The following is a 19,654-nucleotide window of genomic DNA, read 5'->3' on the forward strand; positions in this document are numbered from 1 at the left end:
TGGTTGACATAGTTTGCTTGCTTGGACATTTTAAATGTCGTCATTTGCGATGCATGATTCTGCTTTTAATACACTTCAGTTGGATTTACAGGAATAATTTTATCCATTGTGATTTCCAATGATTGCGTAACTCCATGAAGCTGCTTTCATCGAACAGAGCTGGATTGGATTCCGGACTGGAAATATGCACGTGCTTGTAAATTAATTTCGTTTCATTGCGAAGCTTCGACATCACAGCAAATATTGTTTTCGCCATTGGACAGATACTCATAACATGAATTGCAAACATTTTTTCACACAGCAGATTTCAATGTTGTAAATATATCACATCCATACACACAAAATTTTACTTTTAAACATATTTACGCGCACTAAAATTTGTTATTTCACATTTGCCAATTCATTTTTGTACACATCAACTAACTTTTGTATTTAGGACAATTTTTTAGAAAAAGTTTGTTTCAAAATCAGTTTGAGTACTGTAGATATTTATTCTAATAAAATATTGTAAATAATTAATCAAAAAGCTTAAAGAACAGCTTCTGATCAGGCATGAGTAGACTTGAGTAAACACTTTGAACTTCAAGTGACAAAAAATTGTAATCTAAGTTTCAATGGATTTGGTAGTTAGGTAGGAAGACGGATCAGCTTTATACTAGTGGATCTTAGCGATTCTGAGGCATCTGTTACATAAATCTCATAATTTTATTACGTTGTACTCATAATTTTTTTTTTATCTAGACCATGGCTGCTACAAAGAGGAACGCAGGTTTGACATCAGCAGTGCACCGGGCAACGTTGAATGACGAAGAACTGGTAAGCAAAAATACATTATTTACAAACGAAGAAACGTGAAATCCGCCGCAAAATCAATATTCAACTTTTTACCTCCATCTTAAGATCTTAACGTACTTACATCTTCATAATATCATGTCTCCCTAGACCAATGAGTAATTTTTTAAATGTTTTCCGCAGTCAGTAGGGGTGACGTGTTCAAGTTCAGTTTGATGTTTGCAAAAGAAGATATACATAATTGTTATTTTTCTACAATTGTTAGGTAACCGGTAATTTCGAATCTTTATTTGATGATACAAGGTACTAAGTCAAAAGTGATGTTCCAGAAAATGCACGTATATAAGAAAACACTGCAAGCGCTGATCTACCCAATATCATCGACGACCCCTCACAATTTTGTCCTATGGACAGCCACTTCACCTACGTATTGCTACGAGTGTGAAGGGCTTTTGTGGGGTATCGCCAGGCAAGGTGTACGATGTACTGAATGTGGTGTCAAGTGCCACGAAAAGTGCAAAGATTTGCTCAATGCAGACTGTCTACAGAGTAAGTAGACTCTAGGTTTAGTGTAAAAAATTAAATTTGTAAATAGAGGGAATTTGTTACAAATCCAATTTAGTAATTAAATACAAAAAAAAAAATCCGTTTTGGACCAAATAAGATTAAGAGAAATCTAATTTCTTGACGCTCTAGCAAATTCCCACTAAATTGAAAAAGTGGTTCATAATTGGCAAGAAATAGACCATGTTAAAAAGAATTGTTAACGAGTTTATATGTAAATTAACTGGGCCGATTCCATGTTCTATTTCTTCCAAATGTACAGACAAAGTGATTTTTAATAATTCAAAGGTTGTCACTTCATACTGAGGAATGGAAGCACAAAGTTCCGGCTGCCAAGCGCTGTATGCTCCTTATTAATCTCAAGTAGAGTCAAGCAGCCCTTGTCGGGTCACTCGTTGTAGACAAGATCTTTTCTGCGCCGCTGGGGATTCAAAGTTTCACAAACATATTTATTATAGCTCCTTCACCAGCAAAAACTGATTCAAACTGATTCATTCAAGATTTTTCTTTAAAGATTTAATGTTGTAATTACTAAATAGCGTTTTCAGATAACATTTTTTGTAGATATTTTTATTTGGAAGGTTTATAAAAATAATTTTGTAAGTAAACTAATAAGTATAATGAAGTGACGACCCACGTGTAATAGAATAAGAAATTTTAGTGGTGTTAATCCGTTAGATTTTCCTACCAAAGCAGTGTCAGTGTATAAAGGTAAATTGATTTGGTTTAACACCAAAAAATGTCGTTGTAGTCAAAAGTGATAGATTATTTATGTGCATGAGTAAGATTTTTGCATGCATCGGTCGCTACAGCAATGGTTAAACATTGATCACTGTCTACACAAAAAGGATCATTAGTAATGGAAACAAAGTTACTAGTGGATTAGAAGATTCCATCTCACGATAATCACGCAATTCCAGGAGCAACCATCTTGATCTTTTTATTGGTGTCGTCTCTTTTTCCTGTGATGTTTATTTTTCTTTTTTTTCTCTATATATTTTATTCTGACCTCATATAATAAGCATGTTTCCCTTGATTACAATTTTTCCAATCGCTTTGTCGATGTGCATGGCTATCGGTTTTACAATTAACATCCATATTTTCTAAATTATTATTCCCTTAGGTAGCATTTGGCCATACATTTGCACGATCATTTAGGCGAGCAGTCGTTTGGGCGACATACCGGCAATCAATATAACAATTTAGTATTATCGACTGCACGTCCTCATATCTACAAGTCTACACTTCAAAGCAACGTTCTTTATTAAGTATACTTATTGTTTTTTTTTATATATATCACGTACCATTGTTTTATTTCATATTATGTTTCTAATTTAGTGGTTAAGAGTATTTATCTTGTTTATTATTATTTTTTATTGAAAGTGAAATCTTTATATTTAATTTTAATACTCTTACATTAAACTTTAATTGTTTAGGTTTCATTGTTCTTTCATCTCATTTTCTCTTTTTGTTTCAGTGTTGAATATTTTAAGTTTGTTTATTTATATTTTGTATGATTATGTTTAACTATCTTTTGTTTATAGGAGTATTTCAAGAATATATAAATGTTTTGGAAGTGTAGACGCAAATTCACGTAGTTCGGGATTTCGGTCCTATCATCCCGTTCCTTTCGGGTCGCCCCGCCCAACGCCGAAACTTATTAAAGCCCTTGTTATACTAAATCACGTTACTTTATAAAATTTCTCTACCCTACTTTACATTCTACACTTTTTACACACAGTTTGTTTCGCGAAATTACCAAATGAATTCAAAAACACAAACGCCCTACCAAGTCCAACAAAAACTTACATTGTTGTAAAGATGTGCCTGTTAGCAATGTGTGCACGCTGCCCAATGTCTGTCCACCTCGATATTATATCTGTACCGTCGGTGAAAAGTAATACAACTTGAGTTGTATCACTTTTGAGTTATTAGCACACACTTCATGTTCAAGAAATTCTCTTTCTTTCTGTCTAATTCTCGTAACTGTAGCTATTATAAATACGGAGATAATTTTTGTGTTTAGTGATATAAGTACTGTTTGTGAAGGATTCATGCTGTTATAACACGTGTAACATAATTCATCTTAACTTGCATTAAAGTGAAATGAAGATTTTCACTAAATATTTTGGTGTAAGTAAATGCAACTCAACATATATTAAAATACACGCAATCCTTGAATTCTCACAGTCCGTGTTTAATAATATAATTTTAGTTGTAACATCAAACACCAAATTTATATTTTCGTGAAAAGTAATATAAATTAATATATATCAAAATATTTCTGAAAATACGATCTTAGATATCAATTACGTGTCGTGTATAATGATACATACAAGTTCGATTCCATGCGCCACCAGTATGTATCCTAGGGTGACCTCCGCATAAACCTGTCTATGGGAAGACATTTTGTCTAGAGCCACAGCAAACCATATCTGATCCGCATTGCGAATGGGTATAGGTTAAGTTAGTACTTCAGACCAAACCGTGTTTTTTCTCTTTCTGCTATAGCCACCTTGTAGTACTTAATTACAGTACCTCAATAAGTTGTGGGTCCTGATCATGGCGTCGTTATCACCATAGCAGGGTTAGTCAAAAGGTATTTGAGATTTGTCATAACTGTCGTTAGTCTCCTTCCCTTAGCTCGAAGCATAGCTGTTTTACATAGTTTTCTTGATTACATGCAGGTTAAGTGGTGGCAGATTGAACGCTGCCTTCATTGCTAAGGAGGTTGTAGACGTGAAATAATGGCTCCAAATATTATCGAGCTCCAATTAATATGCAAGCCATTCAATACACGCTGGTTAGATCTTTTATGCAAGCGCCGGTAGTGGTATTTTTGAACCTACACAGCCGTAGATGACAGCTCGGCATCGGCAGCATCGGGATCTGCCACATCTTCTCAAGAGAAGATTACCAGTTTCTCAAACACGTTGAATGGTGTAAATTTGTCGAGCTTCCTCATTTTTATAAAGGGAATAACTGCTCTGAGCTCTTGAGCACCACCAGTAATATTTTTTTTCTGTATTTTGATTACATAAGAGAGAATTACGCACAGGACTGTGAAAAATGGAAAGAGGAAGGGAAGGCCTTTGCCCAGCAGTGGGATCTTGTAGGATAGATTAGATTAGAATAAATAATTGGCAACACCATGGGCACAACCCCTTAATTAATCGAGTATTCATTGAGTCAAGTTAGGGGCCTATGGCGGCTCAGTTATAACCCTGACACCAGGGTTGATGGGGTTGGTAATTCACCTCACAATCCACACGATAGAAGAAGAAGAAGATGGGACATTTCCCTATACATGTTGTGCCGACCCCACCTAGAGTGAGATAAGGGCAGGAGGATGATGATGATATAGTGGGAAGTTTGCCCACTTCACAATAGTGGTCCATACGCGAGGATACGCGGAAAGTCCCCCACGTGTGCTTACGTGTAGAGTTTTGCGGAAACGAGCGCATTTAGCTTAACCATAACAGACCATGGTCCATGGTGGTCATGGTCATGGTCTGAGGATAGCCCTGTGTAACCTATAGGTTTGGAGGTGAACCAATGATCTTCATTTTCACTACCTATTCTTATCGTCAACATTGATTCGACTCCGTTTATCGTTCTGTCAATGTTGCGGGCTACCATTAGACCGGGAATTTTGATAATTCGAAATATCGAATTTTACTTTACTTTAGGGGATTTTGATTGTAGAATGAGTTGTGATCTTTTAAATAGTTTCAGCAAGAAAGAAGTAACACTTACCGGTTTGTGTGATTTTGGTTTAAAAGTACGTAGGTACATCACCTTTATCTCCAGGCCATACTGCCAGGCTAGCTCGAAACATTCCTAATGACCAGTCTTAATAATATATGATTCCTCTTACCTTCATTTGTTAGGGGTGGAAATATTATCATAATTGAATTTGTAAGATTTTGACTGCAAAAATGAACCAAAAGTGGTTTTGATTAGGGGCGTAGTGTAGTGGACAAAATGTGTTTGTAGTGGGCAGCAGTGGTGGTTTTGACCGGTTATTTATGAGTTTTGAGAGTAAAATCATAACAAAAATATATTATTATCGCCACCTTACACTATATATACGCGTACTATCTTTATATGTATTTATTTATTAGAAATTCGTAAAAACATGTATCATTTTACACAATAAAACCGAAAAAATAAGTCATGTTAAACCACTTGACACAAATTCGTTATAGCTTATAGTTTGTGTCAATTGATATAAGTTACGTTTCTTTACTTTTTAAAGAAAATAAATAGAATTTTGCCTTTCTACAACATTATGAAATAAACTTTCTTCCAAGACATTTTGTTTTTTGTAGAATAAGACTGTAAAATTAATAATTGAAATATGATAAATCAACGATGACTTTTGTATAGTTATGTGTGTAAAAAGGTATAAGTAGACTTGTATCAATTTACACAGTAAAAAAGTTGGTGTCAACTGATACATGTAATTTATTTTGATCCTCTACCATTTCTGTTTAGGTTCTAAATATAACTAAATATTAGAAAAGAAACCTTCCATCATCACCTATCGACACATCTAACTTCTGTTCCATTATTCCTTATAAGTCGCGAGCTAGAATGTTTTTAACTTTAAACTCGATTTTCTCAAAACTTGAATTTTGGACTTGTATTACTTTTCACCGACGGTACAGATATGTGGTCCCTTAGTTTCTTTCTTTCCTACACTTTTGTTTATAGACTTCCATTTCTGTGTTAATTTCACTATCTTTATTTTAACTTCTCTATCCCTTTAGGATAAATCGAAATGTGGATAAATAATAACGTTTCAGAACTTAGTATTTTATCTAAAGTCCAAGCATAAGTAATGGTGAATGTCAAGTAAAGGTGTTAATCGAACAAACAATACTAATACATACAATACAAAGGGTGGTTTGGTATGAAATACAAGCCTAACGCTAATTGAATCAAAGGTCTGGCGGCTTGTTAGTAAACAGTAAATTAACAATCCGCCAAAGACAGTAAACAGTGATTGAGTAATGCGTTAGGATGTATTCAATTTATTGAGGAAGGCGCCGTGTTCAAGTCGGCTCCGGCCGGCGCCGCTCGAGGCTAACGACTTGATCAGATCTGACATGCCGTTAAACTTCGCGAGGGAATTTATAAGTTAGAGTCTGGTCGGGTTGGAAGTCGAGAGTGGTCGTAGCGGGCCTGAACGCGGGGCGGGGGGACCGTCCCGGCGATTCCCGCGGCTGCTACGAACAGTCTTGGCACCGCCTGAGTAGTGTGCTTCGCAGGGGCTGCCGAGAAGTCTTCCAAACACGGGGCCGAGGATAAGGCCAATTCCATCATCACCGCTATGAAGGAGCGAATGAAACAACGAGAACGAGACAAGCCGGAAATATTCGAACTGATCAGGTATTAAAAATTCTAAAAATTACCATTTTCTTTTTCAAACTATTCCCAAGATAACACTATTTGGAGCATCAGGTATATATTTTGATTTATGTTCTCTTTAAACTGAAATGTTATAAAGTTGCACGTGCATAAGGATAATAAATGGCTTTAAAAATTGGATCGGTTCCGCTGCCTGATATGAATTATGTGATAGCCATAGCACTGAAACGTTTTGGGTAGCTTTATGATTTCGTCCCTAAATAAAATTACTCAAATTTATGTAAGTAGTTAAATGTAGTGTATTTGACTGAAATATTAAAATGAAAGAGAGAAAACAATTATTGGATTTTATTAATTCAAATCTTTGCAGTAAAGCTCTCAAAACGTTATTTAAAATTTTGCACTATACATATAGTTTCGCTGACACCAATGTGTGTGTGTGTAACAGACAGGTGTTCAGCATCGAACAAGAGGGGCACGCAGCGCACATGAACACCGTGAAGCAGTCAGTACTGGATGGCACGTCGAAATGGAGCGCCAAGATCGCCATCACAGGTTCGAAGCCGGTGACAATGCTAATATTTCTTCCCTTTAGGTAGCGGAGCAGCTGGAAGGAGAAACCAGACGGCGGCAAGGATCCCAATGTTACACTCACACCACACTAAATTGTTTTCCATCTTTCGTTTCATGTGGCGGCCAGGCGGACTTTTAACGTCGACCCAGACACTCACATTGACAGTCTAGAACAAGCTGAGCAAATCACTATAGAAGGAACTTCAAAATGGTCATGCAAGATCGCCATTACAGGTTTGCGGTGGTCTTTTGCGGCTACGAACCGCACGCTCGCAGTTTTGGCTCTATTAGACAGACTCTCTTTGCATAACTTCAAAACCTTCCTATTGATATCTGCTTACAATGAAACTTGTAATGTTTATCAACTTGATCTACGAAAGTTCATAAACCTTTCAAGAAACTACAAATAAGTACAGAAATTAATTACATGAAATTGATAATATTAAAGCAAATGTCAATACTCACTATACTGCATACCTTACTTCAATACTCCCAGTCCCACCACGGTCGAAAATGCACCGCTCTTATATCACTTTCATTGACAAGTTGTAGCTTTGTTTGATCATTACACAAAGGAAATTCCACGAATCCAACACACCACTTTTAAGGTACAACAACATTAACAAATTAAGGGTCACGCACACTAACGACATATTTGTTGACGCTATAATAACACAAGTCTACTATCAAAGCCACATTGATGAGCAACGATCGCAAAACCACAACTCGGCAGCACGTCTGCTAAATTGACACAAATTGCATGATTTCACAAAATCAAATTGTTGCCGTGTGAACTGACAGATTCCGTTTTATATGCACACGATGACACAGCTATAATTACGTAATTTAATATTTCAGAGCATCGTGGCCAGTTTTAGAAAACGATTGCCATAGCAACACAATAAAAATGAATGAAAATTTAGAAATGAAAAAGCATGAAGAATGGTATACCCCCATTTAATTTTCAGATTTCAAATTTCTTCATTCCTCTCTACTATAACTGCCAATAACTTTCTGATTCGTGAAAATTCCGGTACCATTAGATTTGATTCCCGAGCATATCTTTACACTTCTTCTTTGAAACTTTCTTGGTCGAAGTTTGCATTAGAAGTTTGCGATAATGTAGTCGCTATGTTCGAGTTTTAGAAATCGAATTTGGTCATAGATAAAAAAGTTTGGTAGATTTGAAGCTAGCGTCTTCTTCTTCGACCCCAGCCTGTTCATCACACAGTATTCCGTTTTGTAGACAATCAAAGGTTACAAAGGTATATCTGGGATCTTTTGGTGAGTAATTGGTAACACGGTAAGATACCGCTTTGCTCTTGAAAATTGTAAGCTACTGCTAAGCTACGAGTATCAACGCGTTTTACAATATTTGTAGGTACGGTAGATGGCTACATGAATAATCTTAAATGGGAACGTGTATTACCTGCGGTAGATTTACCGGAATACATCAGTATTCATTCAGACGTAGACCTGAGTCGTTTATGAAACGGCCTGCAATTATTCTTGTTCTGAACCGTCCATACTCGCGTGTTTATCGGAGCGAGCTATTGAAATATCTATTACAAAGCTTCCGGATACAGATCTGATGTTTTAAACGGTTTTGTATTTAGAATTTTCTCATTTTATTTTATAATTACTAATGTTGCCCTCGATGGGCAGTTATCTGTGCTCAAGGGTTGATCGCGAAGGACAAGAGTGGGACGTCGGATCCTTACGTCACCGTCCAAGTAAGCAAGGTGAAGAAGAGAACAAGAACCATGCCTCAAGAATTGAACCCTGTATGGAACGAGAAGTTTTATTTGTAAGACATTTTTTCTCCGTCTGACATTGAATCTTCCATCTGAGTGGTTTGTCAGTACCAGTTACACTTCCAATTCTATTTCAGCGAATGTCACAATTCATCCGACCGTATCAAAGTTCGAGTGTGGGATGAAGACAACGATTTGAAATCGAAACTTCGGCAAAAGTTAACGCGAGAGTCGGACGACTTCTTGGGTCAGACAATAATTGAGGTTAGTAATAAAAGTAGAACAAATTTCACTCATCTCTTATATACAAACGAATTAGTTCTCGTAAATGACAGATAATTTCTTACCAAATTAGAAATCTGTAAAGCATATCATTTTCCGATGTGATTTTCTTTAACAAAACCTCAATTAATTTCGTTCCAGAGAAAAAAATAGACCACAATTTTTTACCTGGATTGAAAGTACCTAACTATTGTGGAGTTTAGTTAACAAGAATCATATCCGAACGCGAGTTTTCAAAAAGGCTCGACTACGGGGATTTCACTTTAAGGCGATGATATTGGAAATTTCCGTCTAATGCCCGTTTAGAGAATAGTTTTAAAAATATTTTGTCTTAGGTGCGAACCTTGTCGGGTGAGATGGACGTGTGGTACAACTTAGAAAAAAGAACTGACAAGTCGGCAGTGTCCGGAGCCATCAGATTGCATATCAACGTCGAAATCAAGGGTGAAGAGAAGGTTGCGCCTTACCACGTTCAGGTTAGTGAAAAATGATTGAAATATGTGTCTGAAGCCACTGTATCCGTAATAAAGGAATTTTCATAGGATCATAATTAGGAGAATAATTGTTCTTTAATAATACTAAAAGTTTTTAATGGCGATCGCAATATTTTCTATCCTTGGGACTTCGATATCACTCGTTAAAGATAAACTCTTGAGAACACACGGAAAAACTGCTGCGAAATATATCGCCTGCATTACATTTCTTTTACTGATGCGGTAACGTTCCTTATTTCGCAGAAGGGAAAAATATCTGCATTATATCATACCGCTATTCAGCTGAACAATCAAAGCAACATCAAAATATCGTAAGCCATTGGCAATAAAACAAGGCTGTGTTTACGGTACAATTGATACCTTTCCCTTACTCTTCTGTTATTGTTACTACGGAGCCAATCCATATGGTAAGTCAACAGGTTGTAGAGGACATTGGCACCATGCCCTTTGGACGTAAGCCAGCTTTTGTAATAACATTGTTTCTCACAATTACTGAACTCAACTTAACAAATGGAACACGGACATTAGTGGCTATTATCAGAAAATGCTTTGGAAACTGTACCGCACACTAATTTAATAAAACTTATTCTCCTATTTATCATAGCGACCCTGAAGCCAGGTATTTTCACAGTTTCATCAAAAGTTTATTTCTTGAAGTAAAATTAAAATGTCTAAATAATGAGATGGAAATAATAAAATCCTATAAAAACGAGGTCGAATTTTATTAACAGCAGAAGCCAGTCGAATTCCCTTAAACATTTTTCATTTGAATCGTTCTTTTATTCGTTTAATTTGAAGCACCGTAATCGTCGCGAGTCGAATTTTGTCGAACAAACAATCAGGTTTGTGGAGAATTTGCACGGGAGAGACCAAGTCCAGATGCGCGAGCCGAATGGACCAACTTTTCGGGATAAATGTGAAAAGTTTGGCGGGGAGGCTAACTAAGCGAAACTGCGAGCTAATGTAAAAGTATAATTTCTTTCTCACGGTCGGATATATTTTGGGGTTAAGTTTGTAATATAAATTCTACTAAATTCGCGTGGCATAACTTAGCATGTATTGCATTTTTGCGTCCTTTATACAAAACTAGGTTGAGTGTAGAATATATCTATACGTCCTTTATGCGAAACTAGGCTAGGTCACCAATGATTGTGATTACTAAGGCTAATTGCTTCATTGACGTAGTTTTCTGTACGTACTGAAATCAATACATTGTTTTATCATTATACGTTCGGTAGTTAGTTCTACTATGGTTATCTATTTATTTGAACACACATGCATAGACTCTCGCCTGTAATTCCTGACCGGGTCGGCAGAGCCACAAGTAATCAAAGTCAAATTGAAAGCACTGTTGATCCGAAGTCCTAAGATGAATATGATGAACCTTATCGGGACAAGAGCCTATCGCCGATAACAGTAAAGTTGTCCATCATGTTAAATAGGACGCAATCCTTCTGTCGGATTTTACGACATTCTTGTTTTTTTGTTTCTTTGTTTTTTTTAGTCCACCATAGAAGCTCTTATACTTATTTAAATTTCTCTCTAAAGTAACTCTGAACGTTATGTAGGTACTTTACCGTGTGGTAGCACGAACTTGGTGACTGCGGCTTCTATTCAAGGCTTATCCTACTCAGGAAGCCTTCTTAGACTTGGGATATTTTTAAGAGAAATCTCTTTACCAATAATGGTATCTACTTACTTGAACATTTTATTTTATTTTAATTATTTATTATTGTTTTTATTATTTATTGTACACAGTATAATACAGAAACATAATATGATAACATAAAGAGAGACAAAAGGCACAACTTATTTCTAACAGAAATGTCTTCCATTAGGCCTGTGAGAGTGAAAGATTAACGAGAAGAGGGCAGATAGCATTTAATAGTACACATATTAATACATACACAAATTAAAAAGAATACACTAATCATAATGATTAATATAATAGTCCTATTTATATCACAACTACGTAATTATAAAATACACAAACATTAAATATTTACAAATAAATGTACCTAATAATTATATAAATAGGTACTTACATAACATAACAAATACTTACTACACGTATATTACATAGAGATAGATAACATTATAAGGTGTTTTTTTTTGTGCCAGGATACTATTTATCTTCTGTAGTGTGGGTTGTGATTGAGAGACGAACCTTAAAGTACCTTCCGAAACACGGGATCATCTTACTTTATCGGACAATCAGGTGATCCAGTCTGTAGTCAAAAGACAGTCTCGCAAAGTGATTTCGACAAAGGGTCCATTGGGAATCGAATCCGGACCTCCAGATCGTGAATCCAACGCTCTAACCACAAGACCATTGGAGACTGGTCTACTCTAATAAAATTGTTCAATAGAAGCAAGGAATCAATTTCCTCCATGTCGGAACTAAATCCGCCATCGTTTACCAGTTTTCTAGAGTTTGTCGAATGCAATATAACTTGAAATAACTCGGATAATGTATGTAGGAAGTTTGTTGGTAGCTTGTGACCTGGCGAGACAGGTAAGGCAAGGAACTCGATAGGATTTCGTAATATGGATGAACTTCTGGCTAATGTTTTTTATTTTTTCTACTCATTAACACTTTCAAGGATAGAACGTCTAATGACGTTCCGATCCCAAGGTGTCAAATTACCTATTATGAACCATCAAGGACCCATGATCTCTTACCGTGAAAGGGTTAATTTAAAGGAATTTAATCATTCTATACCTCATACATAAACTCATGCCCACGCATGCTTAGCGGAGAAGGAAAACATCGCGAGGAAACCCCTATTCTCGAGAAATGCACTTTCGGAGTATGTGACCTAACCTGTATTGGGCTGGTTTTCACTTCGCGGTTTGGAAAGTCAGACTGGCAGTCGCTTCTGTAAATAACCGGACCTGTCAAATCTTCAGGTTAGGTAAGCGGAGCCTGTGAAAAACGGGCTAATGCTAGGGAGATTATGACATACATAAACTCATGCGTATTTCCCAACGGGGTAAGCAGAGACAATTAAATTTAATTTATCTTGTAGATTTTTCCACTGCTCTGGAATTTGCGCGATCTATTGCCAATTCCTCCGATATGCAGTCAGGTTGTCACAACATCTATACACATACTTACCTACCTTTACATGTACTAATGGTTTTACCAAAACACTTGAAATCATAATCATAATCATTTATTTGCTTAAAACATGGTATTTTAACATGGTAAAAAGTGTAAATAAGTACATCATGTTTTGCTTATAAAAATAGGCATGCAATATTGGTAGTGCGACGGGTAATCTTAAACAGTTTTATCTCATAAATTCTTCAATTTTATAATACTTATATTTTTTTTAAAGTTAAAACTATGTAGGTAGTTTTCACTAGCTTAGTTGGCTCGACCATCGTAGACGGCGATACGGCTCACGACCTATCACGTTGGTCTAACTGAAAGCTCGGTGAAGCATGGGTGCTTAGTTCATCTTGTGATGGATGTACCACTGACTACCCCAATTGGGGTATAGTCGTGAGTTTGTGTTATGTTAAGTAGGTTATATAATAGACACAGCATAAAAATACTAGATTTATGGTTCATACATTTCACCGTTTAACAGTAAGTAACTTAAGCTTGAGAATTTCCGACGGCTACTTTCCACGTAGATAGGATAGTAGGTACGAAGTCTGAAAATTAGGAACTAGTTTAATGTTGACGACGACAAAGTTCTAAGCGATTTGAGTTTAGGTACAAAATAGTTTCGGAGAGTGGCTCTGTCTCGTTAGCCGATTTGACTAAAGTTCAAACATTCTGGATAGGCATATCTAAACATCTTTGTCAAGATTAAGAGATGTATGAGAATATATTATTAATATTATCGTCATGTGACTTTGGTGCTTTGTTTATACAATTGTTCCGTCCACATTATTATGTTGTTTTTTTTTTTCAATCCATTTACTATACAGCTTGGACACCTTACCGCGTAAGTAAGTACGAGCGATACAAGCAGTGCGCGCGCTTCCTTAATCCTTAACGGCTTACGGCCAAGACTAAAGTGAGTCCCAGCTGAGGGGAAAGTAAATTTGCACCGACACGTATTGGTGCGGGCAGACAATGTCCGGCCTATAAGTAGTAGGTATTATTCTTTACTCCATGGTATGGATCTTCTCTTCTATCGTGTGGGTTGTGTGCTGAATTTTATTACCAACCTCATCAACCCTGGTGTCAAGATTATTGAGCCGCCAAAGTCCACTGACGTGGCACATATTACGATTACTCATTTATATGAGTAAGTAGTAACCGGGACCAACGGCTTAACGTGCCTTCCGAAGCACAGATCATCTTACTTCCGGACAATCTGGTGACCCGCCAGTAAAGTCCTAACCAAACTAGGGACCACAAAGTAATTTTTGTGATATGTCCCCACCAGTAATCGAACCCGGGACCTCCGGATCGTGCGCCCAGCGTTCAACCATTGGACAACGGAGGCCGTTTATATCGTTTATTCATAGGTGATAGGGATCCTAGCAGCCAGTGAAGACCTGTCTACAACGGTAGAACATACGTAAATAGGTTGTTTGTATACCTATTGTTGTTGTGGTTGTTTGTATAAATCATCATCATCATCTTCCTAGCATTATGCCTTTTTTCACAGGGTCCGCCCACCTAACCTGAAGATTTGACAAGTCCGGTTTTACCAACATAAATAACAATGCAACATAATATCCATGTAGACAAAAACCTCGCATTGTCATAAATATAAAAGGACTAACCATTACATTAAGATTCAGTTTTTATAAAGAATAATAACTGCAAACGCAGCACCGCCTGAAGACCAATGTTATTAAAACTTACCCACTTTTGTCCCGGCTTTGTTTCAAAAGGTTCCCTTTACATTTATAATGGACAAAATAAACTTCAAAAATGTTAAGAAAATGTATATTTTTAAGTTTAAAAAACATCTTGGGAGGACAATGAATATAATTTTATCTCGAGGATATGCAGTGTGACATCATATTATGGTGCTTTTTTGAAAGATAGGTGCTGTTATTTCGAGTCTTATTACTGTTATTGAATTAGAAAGGTGGAATGTGCAGGGTCTCTTCTAACTTTATCTAATTATGAGACAAGATCTGCTAAGTGATTGTTACTTGGTAACGTTACTTAATAGAATCCACGCAAGTGAGCAAGCATTGGGTACTAACGAATTAATGGCTTCCGTGGTCAGGAGTTAGGCTTATTTATTTATTTTCTTTTATTTATTGTGCGGGTACTCGCGTTTCACCGATCGACGTGGGTTGAAAATCAGTGTTGCCTTTTAAGTAAATTTTCACTGAACCCTGGCCTTTTTTGGTGATCTGCGGCACCCTAATGTGTGTATATTTTAATGTTGTAAATGTATATGTGTGTCGTACATTCTAAATAAACTTTTTTATTATTATTATTTTCTTCGGAAAACCAACATCAAAAGCAAAAATAGATTAATTTAAAACTATACGTACAATAAGCCTATTAATATCTATACGAGACGAAAACAGCAAACTCGCCAAAAAAATTCACGCCGCACCACTCGGAACTCGCATAGATATACTCAGCAAAACTACAACTCAGCTGTTGCCTAATTTCTTTAAGCCTAATATTAAACAGATCCAAATCTGTATCACGTGACAATTCATTGAAAGATTAAGATTCGGTCTCTGGGTGTGGTCTTGTCAAGAAAAATATCACTTAAGACTGTCCCCAGTTTACTTTGAATGTGTGAGGCTGAAATCACCAGCTTGTTGTAAAAAAGATTACCTACATTGAAGGAGGAACAAATACGATTTTGTCGACCCAATTGCTCTAGTCATAGTGACGGCTAATCAGCTTGTAACTACAAACATTACAAAGGCCTTAGCCAAGTTAGAAAAAAATAAGAAAAGCGACAGTGACAGGGATAAAAATATGTGATTGGACCTCCAATACTCACAGTGGGTTGATTCTCTCAAAAATAATTCCCTCAGACAGGGCCAAGCCAAGCTTTGCGCCCGCGTGGGTACTTTTAGGCACGTTACACAGAATGATAATATCCCTCAGCGCTCTCCATTTGTCCGGCTTAGTAGTCATTGCCTGTTTAGGCAAACGTACAAGTCACGTGAAAATAATATCACAGTAGGATTTGTGAGGTCATCGACTTTAGAAACCACTAATAGCCTAAATAACAAAATAGAAAAAGAGTAACTGACGCACGATTTGTAGTTTCTAATAAATGCGTAGTCAAACGTACAAACATACACCCGTGTTTGCCAAACGTGTTTAGAAGTCCACATAGACTATCATTAATAAGAGAATTATACTAAAAGAAATAATTAGAATTACCTCGTATCGTACCTCGTATTGAGTAATTCTAATAATATTAAGTACATACGGGTCAAATATGTAACTATCTTCTTCTTTGAAGTCCGTTAAAAAGATACCGTATTGTCACAAATCGCTCCATTCGGATTTTCACGACCTGCAGGCATAAATAAAATTCCACACTGCATCCTTCATCGAAAATGTAATATGAATCTTATTGGAATTCTTTTGAGACTTTCCAACATTTTAACGTGAGGAAATAAAAATTGGAATAGCAGAAAAGTTTTAAAGTGCATATCAGCACTACATTTTGAAGAGATGCTCTGGAACAAACTAGCCTTTTAGAACTAGTTTCAAAGTCGTATCCTACCGGAATGTAGCAGTCTGTATGAGTTATGTATGGTTTGTAGGGTATTAAAAGACATTTTCTGTTTTGAAACTTTCCTACGTGCCATACACAAGGTCGGAGAAAGAAAGAACAAACTAGTTTTTTTAATGGTGTTGTGTTTATGACGTTATAATGTCAGAGAAGACAAGCATTTATGATATCAAAAATCCGGTCAAAGACTTAAATCATGACTTGTCTTACGTGGTAAACTAATAAGTATTACTTATTCAACTTTCACGTTCTCGTTCCTTCCTCTATCCTCCCTCTGCATTACCCTACATGAATCTAGGGTGATCACGTAGTAAAAAAAAAAAAATCTTTAGTTACCAAAATAATTAACACATAGCGGTTGAAGTTTCTTTTAAGTTATTAAAATACTTGTGATAGAAACTTCGCCCCTCCACTGACAATGTTACATTGGTATTTTGGTTATATAGTAAAAATTAGAATGTTATACAAAGAAAAGTAAAAACGAAAATTTAAAGTTAGAAAGTACATACGTGTGTGTGTACGTGTGTGTGTGTGTGTGTGTGTGTGTGTGTGTGTGTGTGTGTGTGTGAGTGTATGTGTATGTGTGTTAGCCCTACGACTATCATGTGTCTTGGGATCGGAAGCTGCTGTCATAGGAGCTATGACAGCAGCCTCCACTAACTGTTACACGTATGTGTGTATTTGTGTGTGTGCGTTTAATGTAAGTAATAAAACATTGCAACTTTTTTTTTGACGTGACTTATTGTAGATTTGCCGCAGATGGCATTAACTACTTGGCCGGACAAATGGGGAGCGCTGAAGGCTCTCACCCGGTAAAAACATTGCAACAGAACTGTATACATTAACCTAAAACAGTAAAGTAAACATTCCATTACTGACTGAAACACCACGTACTTACTCGCCAAACAAGTTTATAAAGAGATATTAAGCATATTTACTTGCTTGGATGAACAGCCAAAATTAGAGGAAAAGTTATACGTTCACTTGGGAACCTCGCATATAGAAGTTGGTGAAATGAGGGAACCAAGTATAACTATTGTAACGTGATCCTTAGCGAGACTTGTGCACTGAGATAAGTCTATATTGAAAGTAGAAATCACTATCGACAAAGAGAAATCGATCGACAAATCTTATGCTTTTACACAGTTACAGTAACGAGCATTGCTTCTTCTTCTTCTATCGTGTGGATTGTAAGGTTGATTACCAACCTCATTAACCCTGGTGTCAGGGTTATTAATGAGTCACCAAAGGCCGCTGCCTGAAACGATTACGTACTTACATCAATAAGTAGTAACCGGGACCAACAGGTGATCAGCCTGCACTGTCCTAACCAAATTAGGGATCACAAAATGTTTGTGGTTTGTTCTCACAGGGATTTGAACCCGGAATCTCCGGATCGTGAGTAAAACCGAGTAAATCCCATTGGGGTAGCCAGATAACACCGAATTCGACTTCCTACCATCCTAATGCACCACTTTCGCTTCTCCCACTCTTTCTCTTATGCTAAAGACAAAAAATTGCAACACTAAACCTGATGAAGGTATCATGATAACTTACACTGTACTTTTGTCGCCAATCTATCTATTTTCATTATAACTATACCAAACCCTTAAGAGCGGGCTCATCTAAATTCAACTCACCCCAGTGCACTGGGAAATTTAAAATGGCCGACCAAATTGGATTCGTAAGGAAATATTAAACGTAATTTGTATACTTAGCTAAATGCTATCATTTTTCTTCGAATTTTCTTTGTGGCACAAATATTCGTCTTCAATGATTAACGTTATATTATTTAACGTCTATAACTCCTAATGGGGTGGGCAGAAATTAAAAGTAAATATAAATAGGTATATGTAATGCAATTCATTCTAATTCAAATCATTTATTTTCAGATGATTCCATGATTTAATTCCAAAAATTTCCTTGCTCTATAGAACAACATAAGAATAGGCACTGATTAAGTATTAGATACTGTTCAAATGATGATCATCGGTAGTATGTCTTACGCAATGTAAGTGCTGTTCAATATGCCATAGAGGCAGCCAATCAGTTCGCGACACCAAACACTTCAGGTCCCCGATACCGACCCCGCCGGCGTGGTCGACGATTTCCCTCATTCAGCGCTTATCGCTATCGACCTACTAGGGTCGATTAATTCTTTCAAATATTTTTCCTCTCAGACGACGCCCTGAGCCGAGGTTCGCGCCCAACTGCCCAGTTGGGCGCGAACCTCGGCTGGACCCTCAGGCCTGTTGTCTTAAACGTTGTACCGGGTGAGAGCCCTCAGCGCTCCCCATTTGTCCGGCCAAGTAGTTAATGCCATCTGCGGCAAATCTACAATAAGTCACGTCAAAAAAAAAAGCTGTTCAATATTATTTTGTTTATCAATTATTCTTGATACTTGCCCAGAACTATTCGCAAGTAAACAACAGAACACAAATTACAGCCACTTCAGTTTCAAAGAAATAAAGTGGATAATATTGATAAATCAATCTGTATTGTTGTGTCGTTGTAGTTTTGTTGGTACTATTGCTACGGAGCAATAAATGTTAGTCTAACAAACAATAGGCTAATTTTTCCAACTAGTCAAACTGTTTACTAAACGTCAATTACGAAATTACTTACTATGGAGTTTGTGTGAATAAGCACACTGTGTCGTCATAAAAAAAATAATTTTCTCGATTAAGTAATTCATTGTTAAGTTAATAGAAAAAGATATTATTCGTTAGTTTTAGATCTGTCTTTATTTAGTAATCAGAATTTCATAATCATCTTGAACCTAGTACACGACCCAATTTGATTTTCATTCCTGTGTTGTAATTTTATCATTTACTTTAATAAACAATTACTTATACTTAAAACCGGTGAAATAAACCTAAATAAACGCGTAAATAAACCTAAACAAATAAGCTTAGGAGAAAATAAACACGTTTATTCAGCAAACCTTTACATAATCTACCAGTAATTTATTATGTAGGTATTTACGGTCTAATGTATAATTATTATTAACAGCCTCCGTGGTCTAGTGGTTAGAGCGCTAGGCTTACGATCTGGAGGTCCGGGTTCGATTCCCGTTGGGAACATTGTCGAAATCACTTTGTGAGACTGTCCTTTGTTTGGTGAGGACTTT

General features: G+C 36.6%; 1 protein-coding gene across 7 annotated transcripts in view; it reads left to right on the plus strand.

The window, feature by feature from the left end:
* Positions 1–19,654, plus strand: part of LOC126370515 (protein unc-13 homolog A) — a 103,619-nt gene that overhangs the window by 36,322 nt on the left and 47,643 nt on the right. For 4 of the 7 annotated variants that reach the window (XM_050015381.1, XM_050015379.1, XM_050015383.1 and 1 more), the window contains 7 exons: positions 742–816; positions 1,122–1,341; positions 6,618–6,750; positions 7,178–7,284; positions 8,968–9,109; positions 9,194–9,320; positions 9,674–9,814. In XM_050015381.1, coding sequence (XP_049871338.1) covers positions 742–816; positions 1,122–1,341; positions 6,618–6,750; positions 7,178–7,284; positions 8,968–9,109; positions 9,194–9,320; positions 9,674–9,814 — 945 coding nt within the window. Of the gene's footprint in view, positions 1–741; positions 817–1,121; positions 1,342–6,617; positions 6,751–7,177; positions 7,285–7,429; positions 7,537–8,967; positions 9,110–9,193; positions 9,321–9,673; positions 9,815–19,654 lie in introns of all 7 variants that reach the window. The other 3 variants (XM_050015384.1, XM_050015385.1, XM_050015386.1) reach the window with 3 other exon arrangements.

Source organism: Pectinophora gossypiella, chromosome 11 (genome assembly GCF_024362695.1).
Source record: "Pectinophora gossypiella chromosome 11, ilPecGoss1.1, whole genome shotgun sequence".
Taxonomy (NCBI): Eukaryota; Metazoa; Arthropoda; class Insecta; order Lepidoptera; family Gelechiidae; genus Pectinophora; species Pectinophora gossypiella.